The 15,080-nt window shown below is 46.3% G+C and overlaps 1 protein-coding gene across 1 annotated transcript in view; it reads right to left on the bottom strand.

Annotated features, from left to right (window-relative positions):
• The window catches only part of COQ10A (coenzyme Q10A), a 42,485-nt gene extending 27,635 nt beyond the window's left edge, over positions 1-14,850 (bottom strand). The window contains exons 1-2 of the mRNA XM_044286606.1: positions 14,579-14,850; positions 4,066-4,221 (exon numbers count right to left, since the gene is read on the bottom strand). Of these exons, the coding sequence (XP_044142541.1) occupies positions 4,066-4,221; positions 14,579-14,703 (281 nt within the window). The 5' untranslated portion in view covers positions 14,704-14,850. The remainder of the gene's footprint in view (positions 1-4,065; positions 4,222-14,578) is intronic.
• Positions 14,851-15,080: the final 230 nt, after the last annotated feature.

Here is a 15,080-nt window from a genome sequence, read left to right as displayed (position 1 = left end):
CCTATCACCTGCTTGTCAGTGGAGGAGATTGTTGCTATTACATGCAGCCATCTCCTCCACAGTATGGGGAGGAGCGTTTGCTAATGCCATCGCTTGTCCCCATACAGAATTATTGTTTGTCGGCAGCAGAGCGTTTTTAGATCGCATGATCTGCTGCCGGCAAACAACGATTTAGGTGTCCGCTCAAACAATCCTACTGCCCGATGAACGAGCGTTTTACTCGTTCAAATGCAGTACCTTTACACCGGCAGATTATTATTAATAATCTATCTGAACATTGTGCTCTGTAAAGTATGTATTACACTGCCAGATTTTCTGCCAGATGACCGCTAGCGAGCATTCATAGTAACACATTTGTTAGCGATCATCTGGCAGTCTAATACTGCCACAGAAAACCTGATGAACGAGCACTCATTCATCTGGCAATCGAGGTCTTTCAGCATGCTGAAAGATCACAATTTGCCGGCGGCACATCGTGCTGTCTGATCAATCTAATCGGCAAACAACTAGACAGTATGGGGACGAGCGATGGCCTAACGATCTTTCCTCCCCATGCTGTGGAGGAGATCGCTGCATGTAATACCAGCGGTCACCTCCGCTGGTGAGCAGGCGATTGCAGTGAAGGAACGCTTCCTTCTCAACAATCATCTGCAGAATCGGCTGGTGTAGTACAGCCTTAGGCCCCATGCACACGGCCGTGTTTCACGGCCGTGTGCGGGCCGTGGAACTGCGGCCTGGATCCCTCCTGAGAGCAGGAGCGCACGGCGTCACTGGTTGCTATGACGCCGTGCGCTCCCTGCCGCCGCCGCAATACAGTAATACACTGGTATGATCTATACCAGAGTATTACTGTACTGTGCCGGCAGCAGGGAGCGCACGGCGTCATAGCAACCAGTGACGCCGTGCGCTCCTGCTCTCAGGAGGGATCCAGGCCGCGGTTCCACGGCCCGCACACGGCCGTGTGCATGGGGCCTTAGACGGTTGATGGCAATTGCTAAAATGTCATTACCTTTAGGCCCCTTGCAGACAACCGGCAGCTCCCGGCCTTACCTCCCAGCACTGACCGGGTCACATAGCATTATATTGATTTATGGTGCTATGTAACCCTTACAGTTCAGGAATGTATTGGATAACACTGACATAATGCTGCCAGTGTTATCCAATACATTCCAAAACTGTAAGAGTTACATAGCATCATAAATCAATATAATGCTATGTGACCCGGTCAGTGCTGGGAGGTAAGGCCGGGAGCTGCGCTGCAGACTCGCAAAGAGACAAACGCTCGGCTGCAAGGGGCCTTAACTTATTGCCATTCATTTACATTCCTGCTAATTCTAGGCTTTGAAGTCAAGGAGTCGCTCTTATCTGTGTATGCACAGCCACAGAGGGAAGGCTCTCAACACTGATAGGACAGACTCCTAGACTTCAAAGAACAGAATGAGCAGAGATATAAAGGTTTAAAACTGAATTGGATTCTTTTCCCATAAAACTATATACCAATCTGCTCAGCTCCACCATGTTCAACATGACAGGTTCCCTTTAGGTATAGGTCTGCATACCACATACATATTAGAGCGTGCTGGCCTCTGTTAAGCTCCTTTTACACAAGCAGAAAATTGCTCATAATATAATGGTTGGTGATCGACAATATAGCAAATTCATTGTTAAAATGAGCTTTCACAGTGGGCAATTCCTGGGAATGAACAGCATCATTCATAACTCATTCATGTGGCCATACATCCAGTTTACACAGGGCGACGGGCTACTGACAAACTATCAATTTTTCCTACCAGATAAAAAAATAATAATCCACACTCGCCCCGCAAACAAAATGTCCTTGTTTGTCTGGTGAGCGCAGGGCCTCACATGGGGAAATGATCGGGAATGAACATTCCTACCTACTTTCATTCAGCCAATTGTCAGCCCACAGCGATCTGGTGATCAGGAGACAGTATGTGGTCATCAGATGATGGTGATTAAACCACAGACCAGAGATCCATTACCATCGATCACTGTCTTTTGTGAATATGGTCTAGGATTTACAATGCGATTCTATCTTTATGGCTTTGCTTGTAGACTGACAAATTGGAGCCTAAAATGGTGGGACCATTGTCTTGAATAATGAGTAGCCCAAGCTATTTGGGGCATTCCAAGGATTGCCGACATCCTTGTCTCTGCTAAAACACACATTGGGTGGGTGTAATTTATAGTCTGGTTGAACCCCCTATGTGGCATACCCGCTTTCCTACATATTACCTTTTGGGGGTTGAGTCAGAAGCTCTCCATATACATTAGACTCATCTGAACCAGTCTCAGTAGATACACTAATGTGAACGGGAGACAAAGGGAATCTGTCACCTAGTTTGAGCATATTAAACTGTTAACATTACAAAGTTCACTAAACTACCTTCATTCCAGCAAGGGTCTTTTTCTTTTTTTCATGTTGTCATTTAGATTAAAAAAAAGCGATTGTTCAGATATGCTAATGAACCTTCAAGGTGCCCAGAGGGGCGTTATTCCTCTCGTCTAGAGCCCTGTAACGCCCCCCTGCAGTGCCCAGCCCGCCTATATTTCAAGCCCAGCACGCCTCCTCATAGATAAATTTCCTCCCACAGCCGAGCCGAACTGCGCTGCCCCCTCCGCTACGTCATATAACTTATTCAACAGACGAACCTCCTTTTTTGCCCATGAAATCTTGCGCAGCCGCAGTATCGCCGACTGCCTGCGCCTGTCCGATCCTACGGCTCCTAAGGGCAACAGCGCTCTGATTACATCACTGGGCTCAGCGCATGCCCAGTGACACTATTGAGGCTGTTGCCCTCAGGAGCCATAGGATCGGACAGGCGCAGGCAGTCGGCGATACTACGGCTGCGCGAGATTTCATGGCCAAAAAAGGAGGACGCAAGGTTCGTCTGTTGAATAAGTTATATGACGTAGCGGAGGGGGCGGCGCCGCTCAGCTGTGGGAGTAAATTTATTTATGAGGAGGCGGGCTTGAAAGTAAGGCGGGCTGGGCACTGCAGGGGGCGTTACAGGGCTCTAGACGAGAGGAATAACGCCCCTCTGGGCACCTTGAAAGTTCATTAGCATATCTGAACAATCGCTTTTTTATCTAAATGACAACATGAAAAAAAGAAAAAAAAAGACCCTTGCTGGAATGAAGGTAGTTTATTGAACATTGCAATGGTAACAGTTTAATATGCTCAAACTAGGTGACAGATTCCCTTTAAGTCCCTTGTTGAAGACTTTTGTTATTTATGTGTTGTTGGGATCTGAGCATTTTACTTGTGACCATGCATAATTTTCTATTATATTTTATATATTCATTTCCCCTATAAGGCATTACTGGTGGTTACAGATGAGCACAATCTACATTATCATAAGGGATAGCACTTTCAGATATTTAACAGACCCAAGAGGAGTCACGAGACACCCCACAACCCTGACGGGAAGAGTCTCACTTCACCAAATCAATGTTTTAGAAGCCATTTTGTGGGCATGACTGCACTGACCGGTCCGGGACATTATACTGATGTCTTAGTCTAGAGACAATCTAGCAAGATGGTAGTAAAATAAATTTTAGCCAACACCACAGCCTGAAAAAAACTGAAAAAGGGATCACCGACTATGATGATCCTGGCTTCATGATATTAAAGGGCATCTGTCAGCAGTTTTGTATCCATCAAGCTGGCTGACCTGTGCGCTTGGCAGCGGAAGGCATTTGTGTTGGTCACATGTTCATATGTGCCCGCATTGCTGAGAAAAATGCAGTTTTAATATCTGCAAATGAGCAACTGCAAGAGGCTCGGTTCTCTCTGCAACTTCCACGCCCTCTCCACTTTGATTGACAGGAACGGGCAACACAGATGCCTTCAGCCGACAAGTGCACATGCAACAGGTCTGCCCGTTTCATAGGTACAAATCTGCTGACAGATGCCCTTTAACTTCCAGGTAAAAAAAATAAAAAATTTCACTCAAAATTATGATTATAACTGAGCATGTCAATAGAGCTGCAACAAAAAAAAAAAGTGTTAGGACTAAAGCTATAAAAGAAACATCCATTTACCCCATAATCCTCCTCTCAGAGTATTCCTTCCGCTTGTTAGTCAATGGCCCAGTAAATCCAAGGAAGCCTCGACAATGCTGCACACATGGGTTGCTGACACCTTGCAAAACCCCCTTCGAAGCTCTCGTCATGAGGATGCCACAGGAAGACAGATGTCTGCAAAGCACAAGGAGAGTCAGAGGAGCAAGACATGACATTCTGGCTGATGCAAGACCGCTCTTATGGACTACCACAAGGTACCGGGAATATCTTTTGACCTTTGCCACAGACAACCTAATGCAGGGTTGGAAGAGAAGGTACCTCATGCACTTTCAGGTTATACATACTGTAGATATAGGACAAAGATGTGTGTGGCAGAAACCACATACAATCTATGGACAAGCTCGTTGGCATTTTCTCTTCACCTCTGGCGATGCTTTCCCCTCATTGTTCATTGTTGTCTCTGCCTGACAACTAACACTCTTATCACCTGCCAAGAGGAGTAGTGCGAGGGAAGCCAGAGCTTAAAGGGGATGCGTCATCAGAAAAAGAACTATTAAACTATTTTTCCGTGTTAAAACAATTTAAGGAATTTTTGGTGAGGTTGTTTTTAAAATCAACATCTAGAAGAAAAAAAAATCCTGCATTTTTCACACTAGCCACTAAGCCTAACAATAAGCTCCACTTCTTAGCCTGTACTGATCATTCTAGGGCAGTTATCTGCTTATCATTTCAAGCAGGATTACAATAACAGATATCACCTCTATATAGATAACATATGAATCACCATTCACAATAGGTGATATGACAGCTTATCTACTCCCTCCTGACCTCTGCACAGGTCACAGAGCATGCCTAGAAAGCTGTCCTGTAGAAGTCAATGAGCAAGCTCCTGTCTATTGTGTCTATGGCCCTGGTGGCTGCTGTAAAGCTTATCTCTAATTGCTGTTAAAAGGGTTGTCTCACTTCAGCGTTTATGATGTAGACAAGTTAATACCAGGCACTTACTAATGTATTGTCCATATTGCCTCCTTTGCTGGCTGGATTCATTTTCCCCATCATATTACACACTGTTTGTCTCCATGGTTACAGCCACTGCTGCAATCCAGCAGTGGTGGTTGTGCGTGCACACTATAGAATATTTTTTTTTTAACCAGCCTCTAACCAGCCTCTCTGGTGGCCAGGACCATGGGATTGCACATAGGCACACATGCGCAGCGGCTCCCATCGCAAGCACCTTGTATCTGCACTGCTGCAGTGGTCATAACCCCTGGAAACGAGCAATGTATAATGTGATAGAAAAATGAATCCAGCCAACAAAGGATGCATTATGGACGATCACAATACATTAGTAAGTGCCCGGTATTAACTTGTCTACATCATAAACGCCATTTGCTGAAGTGAGACAACCCTTTTAACAGCAATTATAGATACGCTTTACAGCAGCAGTAGTAAGTGGCTTGTATTAACTTTCTCTACATCAGGCATCTCAAACTGCGGCCCTCCAGCTGTTGCAAAACTACAACTCCCAGCATGCCCGGACAGCCTACAGAAGTGCATTGTGGGAGTTGTAGTTTTACAACAGCTGGAGGGCCGCAGTTTGAGATGCCTGCTCTACATGATAAGTGCCATTTGCAAAGTGAGACAACCCCTTTAAGAACTGCTCAGGCAAGATGGCCGTCCCCATAATCATGTTCAGAAATTGAAAATGTATTTATTCTATCTGGAAATAAAAACAGATTAGATGGGGGGGGGATAAAAAAAAAAAATTATAAGGATAAATGTTGCTATCTGCTTTTAACTGGCCTTTTAGGCCTCTTTCACACGGGCGTCGCGTGTGAGGGCCGGATAGGATGCGTGTGCGTTGCCAGAAATTGCGCAATTTTTCAGCTCGAGTGCAAAGCGTTTTAATGCGTTTTGCACGCGCGTGAGAAAAATCGGCACCCGAACTTCTTTGGGATCTGTGTTGTGTAAATTTTATTATTTTCCCTTATAACATGGTTAGGGAAAATAATAGCATTCTTAATACAGAATGCTAAGTAAATTAGGGATGGAGGGGTTAAAAATAAATTTTAAAAAATAATTCAACTCACCTCATCCACTTGTTCGCGCAGCCCGGCTTCTCTTCTTTGATGACCTGGGAGAAAAGGACCTGTGGTGACGTCACTGAGCACATCACATGATCCATCAATGGTGATGGATCATGTGATGGACCATGTGATGTGCGCAGGTCCTTTTCCTCCTGTCATCAAAGAAGAAGAAAGAAGAGAAGCCGGACAGCACAAACAAGTGGATGAGGAGAGTTACATATTTTTTTTTTTTATTTAACCCCTCCATCGCTAATTTACTTAGCATTCTGTATTAAGAATGCTATTCTTTTCCCTTATAACCATGTTATAAAAGGAAAATAATAAAGATCAGGTCCCCATACCGATCGTCTCCTAGCAACCATGCGTGAAAATCGCACCACATCCACACCTGCTTGAGATTTTCACGCAGCCCCATTCACTTCTATGGGGCCTGTGTTGCGTGAAAAAACGCACAATATAGAGCATGCTGCGATTTTCACGCAACGCACAAGTGATGCGTGAAAATCACTGCTCATGTGCACAGCCCCATAGAAATGAATGGGTCCGGATTCAGTGCGGGTGCAATGCGTTCTCCTCACGCGTGGAAAACTCGCCCGTGTGAAAGTGGCCTTAGTGACCACACACATTTTTTTTTTAAATTGCATTCCAAGAGCTATAACTGCTTTGTTTTTTCATCAATATACCTTTATGAGGCCTTATTTTTTGCAGGACAAGTTATCGTTTTTAATACACCATTTGGGGAACATATAATCATTGATTAACACCAGCTATCCGTCTTAAACCCACTTTGTTCACTTCAGTAAAAAGGCGTATTGGTGGTCACTAAGGGGTTAAAAGGTATCAACCACTGATGAATTTCATGTATTTTTTTTAACCTTCCATTGGCTGGCTAAGACGCTACAGATATAATTTTTTACATATTCGCTTTAAGGTCTTGTCTGTATTTTGGTCTGAAAAAAAATTGATGCGCAAAACATGGCTGCCCTCAATTTGCATTCCATACTTTTCTCACTCCATTAATAGAAAGGACTGTCACACGGATGTGGAAAAATCTATGAGGTGTGTATGGCCCCGCAGAAATGAATGGGTCAGGGTCCAATCTGCAAAAAATGCAGATGGAAAATACACTCGTGTGCATGAGGCCTAGTCACAACTCTGCTTTTAAAGGAAACATGTCACAATGAAAATGCAAATTTATGTGCAGGCAGCATGTTATAGAGCAGGAGGAGCAGAGCAGACTGATAAAGTTTTATGGGAAATTATTTGGCAAAACTTGTAACTGTAAACATTAAAATTCCTGCTCATTCTGGGCTGTGAAGTCCAGGAGGCGGTCCTATTAGTGATTGACAGCCTTCCTTCTATGACTGTGTATACAGAGATAGCTGTCAATCACCGATAGGACCGCCTCCTGACTTCACAGCCCAGAATGAGCAGAGATTGAAATGAATAAAATACAAGTTATAGTGAATCTTTTCCCATAAAACTATATATCAGTCTGCTCAGCTCCGCCTGCTCTTTAACATGCTGTCCTCAGCTCAGACACCAAATGCAACGTGACAAGTTCCCTTTAAGCAAAAGCCCAAAAACGAAATGTAAAAACTACAATTGGAAACCGGGTAGATCTGGCCAGGCACTAAGCAGCCTGCATTACAATGATTTAACCTGATCCCCGGTGTCCCATACAGGGAGGATATCTTAAGTAAAGGATGGTACGAACATTATCCGCGGTGACGGCGATCAGATTTACCACTGACAAATTCTCTAACGTAAGGCTGCGTGGCACCCGCCCAAAACAAACGGGGCCGTCAGACGGTAAATACTCCGAGCTTAATACCTAGAATTGCAGATTATTATTTCATGCCCAATAAACCCAGGAACACAAGAGGCATTGAGGAGAAATCGTGTGTATTCAGGGCAAGGCACTGCATGAAACCGGTCCGTGCAATCGTCTCACCTTGACGCGACCCTGAAGATCCAGTGCACGTCCTTCCTTTATGGCCCACTGGGCTATATATACTGTATACTACCCCACATGACTAGAATGTAGATAGACATATACCTCTCTTAACATGACAAGCCGTCTAAGGGAAGGAAACCTTCCCCGAGGCCTGAACTGTTCTCTTCAGTGTGTAATATGGTAATTGGAAGATATTTCCATCCATAACACAGTGTTATTAGTTACATAATACGGCTCTCCGGCTAAATCTACCACACATGCTAAAGAGTCACCTCCCCCGCCCGTCGGGCCGTCTATTACCAGTTTACTTCCAGTTCTGCGCTGTTTACCAGCCAAGGCCTCGCTTGGCAGCACTGCAAGTCCTGACAATTCTCCGAGAGGTAGATGTAATACACATTGCAGCGCGAGGACTTCCTCAAATGCTGACAGGACCATTCCATGCACAATGTGGCAGACGTTTCCTGAGGACAAAGACCCGCAGGAAGCACAGGCCCCTGGGTGCAAATGATAATTCAGAGTCTCCTGACCATTTCACCTCTAGGAACCAGAGCGGACATCTGCTTTATAAGGGTCTCCGCGGTCTCTCATGAAAACGACCCCCTTTAAATTAAATGAGGGCTCTTTACCAAATCTAGTGCCAAGGGAAAAGTGGCAAAGTTACCTGTACCAACCTATCAGGCCTGTGAACACTAAGAGGAAGGGGGGTGTAACGCTGGTCTATTATATCTCCTGCGCTGTTGAAGGATGCACCAAATTTATGACGAGGTGCTCCTCCGGAAGTCTGCATGCCTAGCGCTGCCGTAGATTGCGGTCTTCAGTCTCGCTGCCTCCTTCTCAAGGGTAGATTTAGGCGCAAGGGCACTTAAAAAGTGACAAACACAAGGTTGTGTGGGGAAGGGGGGGTGTAAGACGACAATGATTGGTGCAAAGGAACAGTGGAGCAGAGCAACCAATTTCCCCCACATCTTGTGGATCGTGGACCCACTGAAGTCAATGGGTCCACACCGCAATGCAGGGTGCACACGGCTGGGTGTCTGATTTGTTGATCTGTGGCCTTAGATATAAGCCTGGCATTTCCATGTGACCAGCCAACTATCTAACGTGTATGGAGGCCTCCAGACTCCAGAGATAAGTATAAGTATCTGTCCTTTCTTCTCATCTCCACCTCCAGGGCCCATGCATGCTAGGCCAAGCTGTGCATACATATGAATGGGGGAGGGGGTTGGTAGACATTGCTGTTGACCAAGCAGCTATGTAACATGTATGGTCAGCTAAGAGCTGGAAAAGGTAAGATTGTGGAACTCCCCCGCCCCAAAAACATGTAAGGCGTGTAGGCTCTCACACTATGAACAATGGGCATTGAGCGCTACAATTTTATTTTATAGCGTTATTAGCCATATATTCACTACATTAAATAAATATCCATATTATAACAGTTCACTAAAGCCAAACATCTCCTAGACATGGGGGGGTTGGTAACATAGCTAGCAGAACCTTCACCCCCGTTTATGTTGGGGAGGGAAGGGGCAGCAAAAAGGCACAAAAGCAGCTGCCACATTGCGGGCACATGCACACGGCAGTGTAGTGGATTTTTCTGCACCAAATTAGCAGATTTTGACGCAGACTTGCCCCAGAGCTCACCCCCTGGCATTGCAAAGGGCGAAATCTGCACAAACAATTGACATCCGCACCGCAGGTCAATTCCCACACATAAGAGAGCCTCTGATGCAGCTGCCATCAGGCAGATCTGTCAGGACTCTCCTATTCCCACTGGCAGCGGTGCAGCCCTGCTCTTGTGCTATGTGCTTGGCTCAGTATGCAGACAGCTCATCGCCTTGCCCACTTCAGTCAGATGACGGAGGTATCACGGGTTCACGTGTCTTCTTCTAATGCCAGTTTGGCTATCACATATCATTGCTCAATTTTTAGCTGTACGCTGGCAGTACAGGTCTCACGCCCATAGGGCAGCCAGCTACATGCCTTCACCGCACACCCCCTCGGCTTCTGCATGACCAAGGTGCAGATGTCACAACCCATACTTACAATGATGTAAAGATACATTGAAGGAAAAAGAAATGCAAAGAAATTCTTAGATTGCTTCTTAAAGAGACTGCAATATAGTTTTGACAAAAAAAAAATTATGTTATAAGCCTAGAGCACGCCGAGTGCCCACAATTAAGGAAACACCCTGGGCAAAGCCTATACCTAGTGCAGGGCCTAAATTGGGAGTACACAAGAAGACTTTACATTATCAGCTGTGTGTGCAATGTGTCTTTAAATGAGTTTTATTTACATACAGCTCTTAAAAGGGTTTTCCAAAATGTTCCTATTTTAATGGCCATCAATACCTGATCGGTGGGGGGCAGACTCCTGGATAGGTTGGGACATCAATTAGTAAAAAGCGGGCAACCCCTTTAAGAGACAAAGGGGGGCACTCCCTATGAATTCTCCTGCTACTACACTATGCTGCGGAGCGCTCCTAAACATAATAGAGACCTAAATGGATAATAAAGCACAAGTGCTAAATATTAGGAGACTTCACGGCGACTGAAGAAAACCAGCCAGGCCTGGAGTGCTCCTGCGGCTTTTACAGTTTAACCTTCATGTTACCTTTTGGTAAACGCAGATACTGGATAATTTATTGTGTGCTAAAGGCAGAAAATACCGGTATAAGGCCAGGTTCACACAGCGGAGCGCGGGTTTATACATCATTTTTATAGCAAGCAGTTAATTGCTTCTTATAGTACTTTTCAGAAGATCCTAGTTTATCAGGCGAAGCGCTGGAGTCCTCTCAGTGATGTGTGGACACCCTGGACTTCTCCGATATTCATGAGCTGCCGGCCCACCCACCGCTGAGGGTCACGCGGTCAGGTTTCCTGAGGCAGTTTTGGAAGCCAAAATCAGGAGTGGATCATAATAAGGAGAGAAAGTATAAGGGCTGTTTCACACGAGCGGATGCCGTGCGTGGCATCCGCTCCGTGAAAGACGCCAAGACCCGATGCAGACTGCATCGGGTCTTGGCACTCTTTCACGGAGCGGATGCCACGCACGGCATCCGCTCGTGTGAAACAGCCCTAAAGGACGGATACGGCTTACAAAACCTGACCGTGTGGCCGTACTCGGGAGGAGCCCACCTCTCGTGAATACGAGGACTCCTGGTTTCCCATTGTGCGGCTCATAATCGGTACTGCAAGAAGACAAGAAGGGCTCTTTACACAGTGCGTTCTATTCCGTATATTAAGAAAAACTGCATCCCTGGCGGATATCGGCCCTATGGTAAAATGTACAAAAAGAGCAATGGTAAAAACCCTTAGGTTCAATGTGAGGAACTCGCTGTGTGCGTCAGCGAGAGGTCTCGTTCTGACCTCCGCTCCTCCGTAAGGATCGCACAGCATTATACCGATATAGCGCTGTGTTCCATGAGAGTAACTGAATAAAGCCTCATGCATACGGCCATAAGTATTTTGCAGGTCGCAAATCACAGATCAACAAAATGTGGATCCCGGCCAAGTGCATGCTGCCACTTTTTTTTTTTTTTTTTTACTTAAACAGAAATGTCCTCTGTTTGTGCGCAAAACGGACAAGAATAGGACATGTTCTGTTCCCTCGGCCCCGCAAAGAAGATGGATGTGCGGAGCAGCGGATGCGGACAGCAGTGTGCTGTTTGCATCTTTTGCTGCCCCTCTGAAATGAATGGGTGCGGACTGGTTGTAGAACAAACATATGGTCGTGAGCATGAGCCCTTAAGCCTCATGCAGACGTCCGTGGAACACGGTCCGCGAGATACCGGACTGGCATTGCAGGAGCGCATAGTCATTGGTTGCTATGACTACGTGCGCTTCTGCAGTGCCAGTCCGGTATCTCAGAGACCGTGTTCCACAGACGTCTGCACGAGGCTTTACACCAGGCATGCTCAACCTGCGGCCCTCCAGCTGTTGCAAAACTACGACTCCCATCATGCCCTGCTGTAGACTGATAGTTGTAGGCTGTCTGTGCATGCTGGGAGTTGTAGTTTTGGGCATCCCTGCTTTACACTGACAATGCTGTCACTGTAATACAATAGATTCCAGGACTCTCGGGGTCACACAGCATTATAAATCAGTATAACGCTGTGCGATCCTGACAGAGGAGGGGAAGTCAGAACAGGAACTCTCAACGCATGTAGCGAGTTTCTCACTTTGAACTCGCTCATCTGTGTCTGGCCTTAGTGACGGACCGCTATAGTCAGGGTTTATGGCATTACCTTATGCCGTTCTCAGATCAGGCAGCGTACAGGTCCCTACACACATGAATTTTGTTGTTTGACAAAAACCACCTCCTAATTAACAAAAATATTGCAACACTTGTGTGCCCTGCGCTTCGTATTTCCAATAGAGGAGTTTTCCCGCATTAATAAAATATATTTAAAAAAATAATACTGAAAACCACAAACGTGCAAAAATAAAATAAAAAATCCTGTGATTTTTGCGGCAGAAAATTCTGCAACTGAAATAGGGCTTGCAGAAATCCATGTGCTGGCCACCCCATTCAAATGCCTGGAACTGATTTTCAGTCGCAGAATTTTCTGCCACGTGTGAAGGCTCCCTTAGGTCTAATTCACACGACAGGGATCCAACAGGGCTCAGCAAAAACGCTTCCGTTACTGATAATACAACCATCTGCATCCGTTATGAATGGATCCGGTTGTATTATCTCCAACACACTCAAGACGGATCCGTCATGAACTCCATTGGAAGTCAATGGAGGACGGATCCATTTTCTATTGTGTCAGAGAAAACAGATCCGTCACCATTGACTTGCATTGTGGGCCATGACGGATCCATTTTGCTCCGCATCCCAGGACGAAAAGCGAACTGCAGCCACAGCGGTTTGCTCTCCGGTATGGGAACGGAATGGAATGCATTTTTGAGCACTCTGTTCTGTTCAGTAACGTTTTGTTCCCATTGACAATGAGTGGGGACAAAACGGAAGCGTATTTTCCGCTATTGAGACCCTATGACGGATCTCAATACCGGAAAACATTAACACGTAGCCTTACAAGAAGGCCAGTGTTTCACTCATGAGGGGTCTGTGTGTCATCTGTATTCTACGTGTATTGCCAGGGGATTTCCAGGGCATCTGCTACCAATGGTCGGTGAAAATCACTGAGAGAAGATAGACGCCATCCATGCTGTGTCAGTGGTCTTCACAGACCCACATATTTCAATGTTTGTGTTTGGTTCACATCATAGATTAAAGTCACGTATGTCTCTTGTTTCCCTCCAGTCTAGTAAAAGCAGGGAGTAGCCCACAGCACTACTGTGAGCGCGCTGCCTTCTCAAACAGCTGATCGGTAAGGGTGCCGGACCCCCGCAGATCAGATACTAATTATCTATCCTGAGGATAGGTCATCAATAGTAAAAGCCCAGAAAACGCCTTTAACTTATCGGAAAACCCATTTAATCTGGTGACAGGTTCCCTGATTTTTTTTTTGTTTATTATTCACGCGCCATCAGATGTGGTTAGTGTTGAGCGAACTTGTGTTTTAAGTTCAGCGTCTAAAGTTCGAATAATCATGTTATGGATTCTAAATTCCGTTATGGTCTGTGGTAGCGGAATCCACAACGCGATTCTTCAAACACCCGAACTTTAGACGCCAAACTTAAAAGAACAAGTTCGCTCAACAGTAGAACACTAGATGTGGTATCTCAGACCGTATTTTGCCCTTGAGGCAGTGTTTTCAGGGCTGCTGAGAGGAATGTGGTGAGAGATTCCGTGGGGCACCCCATTTCTGCCCACAATGCAGTGCCGGTCCTGCGCTGCTAGTGCCCCCCATCTACACCAGCGCCCTTGGATTGTGCTACATCGCCAACCCAATGTGTACAATGGCTGACATCCCGAATTGTGCAGCTAAATGGTGACTTCTCATATGGGAATCCATATAATGGAGCCATTTGTCTTCTATGGGGGGGGGAAGGCTGCATCCTGCTGCATGTGTGAACAGCTCCATAGAACAAAGGCTGGCTAAACCAGAACTATTGTGATGGAAATACTACAGATAAGGCCTGGAGCCATTCCTCAAACAACCATATGTTTTCTGGTCTCAAATTAACACAAGTAGTCTGAGAAAGAATATAATTTTATCCAGGTTAAACTGCCCACTGACACGACCGGTGAGCCCAGTGACCGCTCAGCACAGCAGGTCTGATAACATCTCCTCAGACTCAGTGAACGGTGGTATACACAACTTTATCATTACTGGGAGAGACCATTAGAGGCCTGAGATGTAGGGGGGGCATCCATGAAGGTTCCTGGCCTTCTACATGGCTCCTCAGCGCTCGGAAATACCATTCCCTTTCCCCCCCCTCAGGCACCGTCTTCCACCCACAGAAAAAGCGCCGCAGGTCTCCCCTATACTGATCACATCAATACCTTTTACTACAAGCTTCACGTGACTGCGCCCTGGCCCCGCCCTGTACCCACACGCGCCCCCCATAAATACTCTTACCTGATTGGATGACGCTGCCCCCTCGCCCGGCAGCTCCGGAGCCCCTGGAATGTCTGGAGCTCGACCCAGTCACTCAGGGAGCGCGCCCCCACACCTGTAAGGCGACCCGCGCATTTGGCGGCCATTGCTTCGGGACTGGAAGAAACCGATGAGACCGGAGTGTTGTTTGGGAGGAGCCGCTGCTCGGCCGGACTCCTCAGTCTGACCTCGGAGAGATGCCGGTTCAGATCTCCACTGTCACTGGATCCTACGTCATTCCGTTACCATAGCGATACATGGTGACGTTATCTCGTGAGATCAGAGGTGACGTTGGCGGGAGAATGGAATTCTGGGAGTTGTAGTTTGTTATCTGTAACGCTATGTTCCCGCTTTTATCCTGACGTACAGGAGAGTTTCCACAGCATCGTTTGTACTGGTGTTGGCTGTGAGGTAGGGGACAGAGACAAAAACTCCCAGGGCTGGTACAATGGGGTGTGCACCCGGACCCCCGATATACACGTCT

The sequence above is a fragment of the Bufo gargarizans genome, chromosome 3 (genome assembly GCF_014858855.1).
Source record: "Bufo gargarizans isolate SCDJY-AF-19 chromosome 3, ASM1485885v1, whole genome shotgun sequence".
Lineage (NCBI taxonomy): Eukaryota > Metazoa > Chordata > Amphibia > Anura > Bufonidae > Bufo > Bufo gargarizans.
This window is presented reverse-complemented; position numbering and strand designations above follow the sequence as displayed.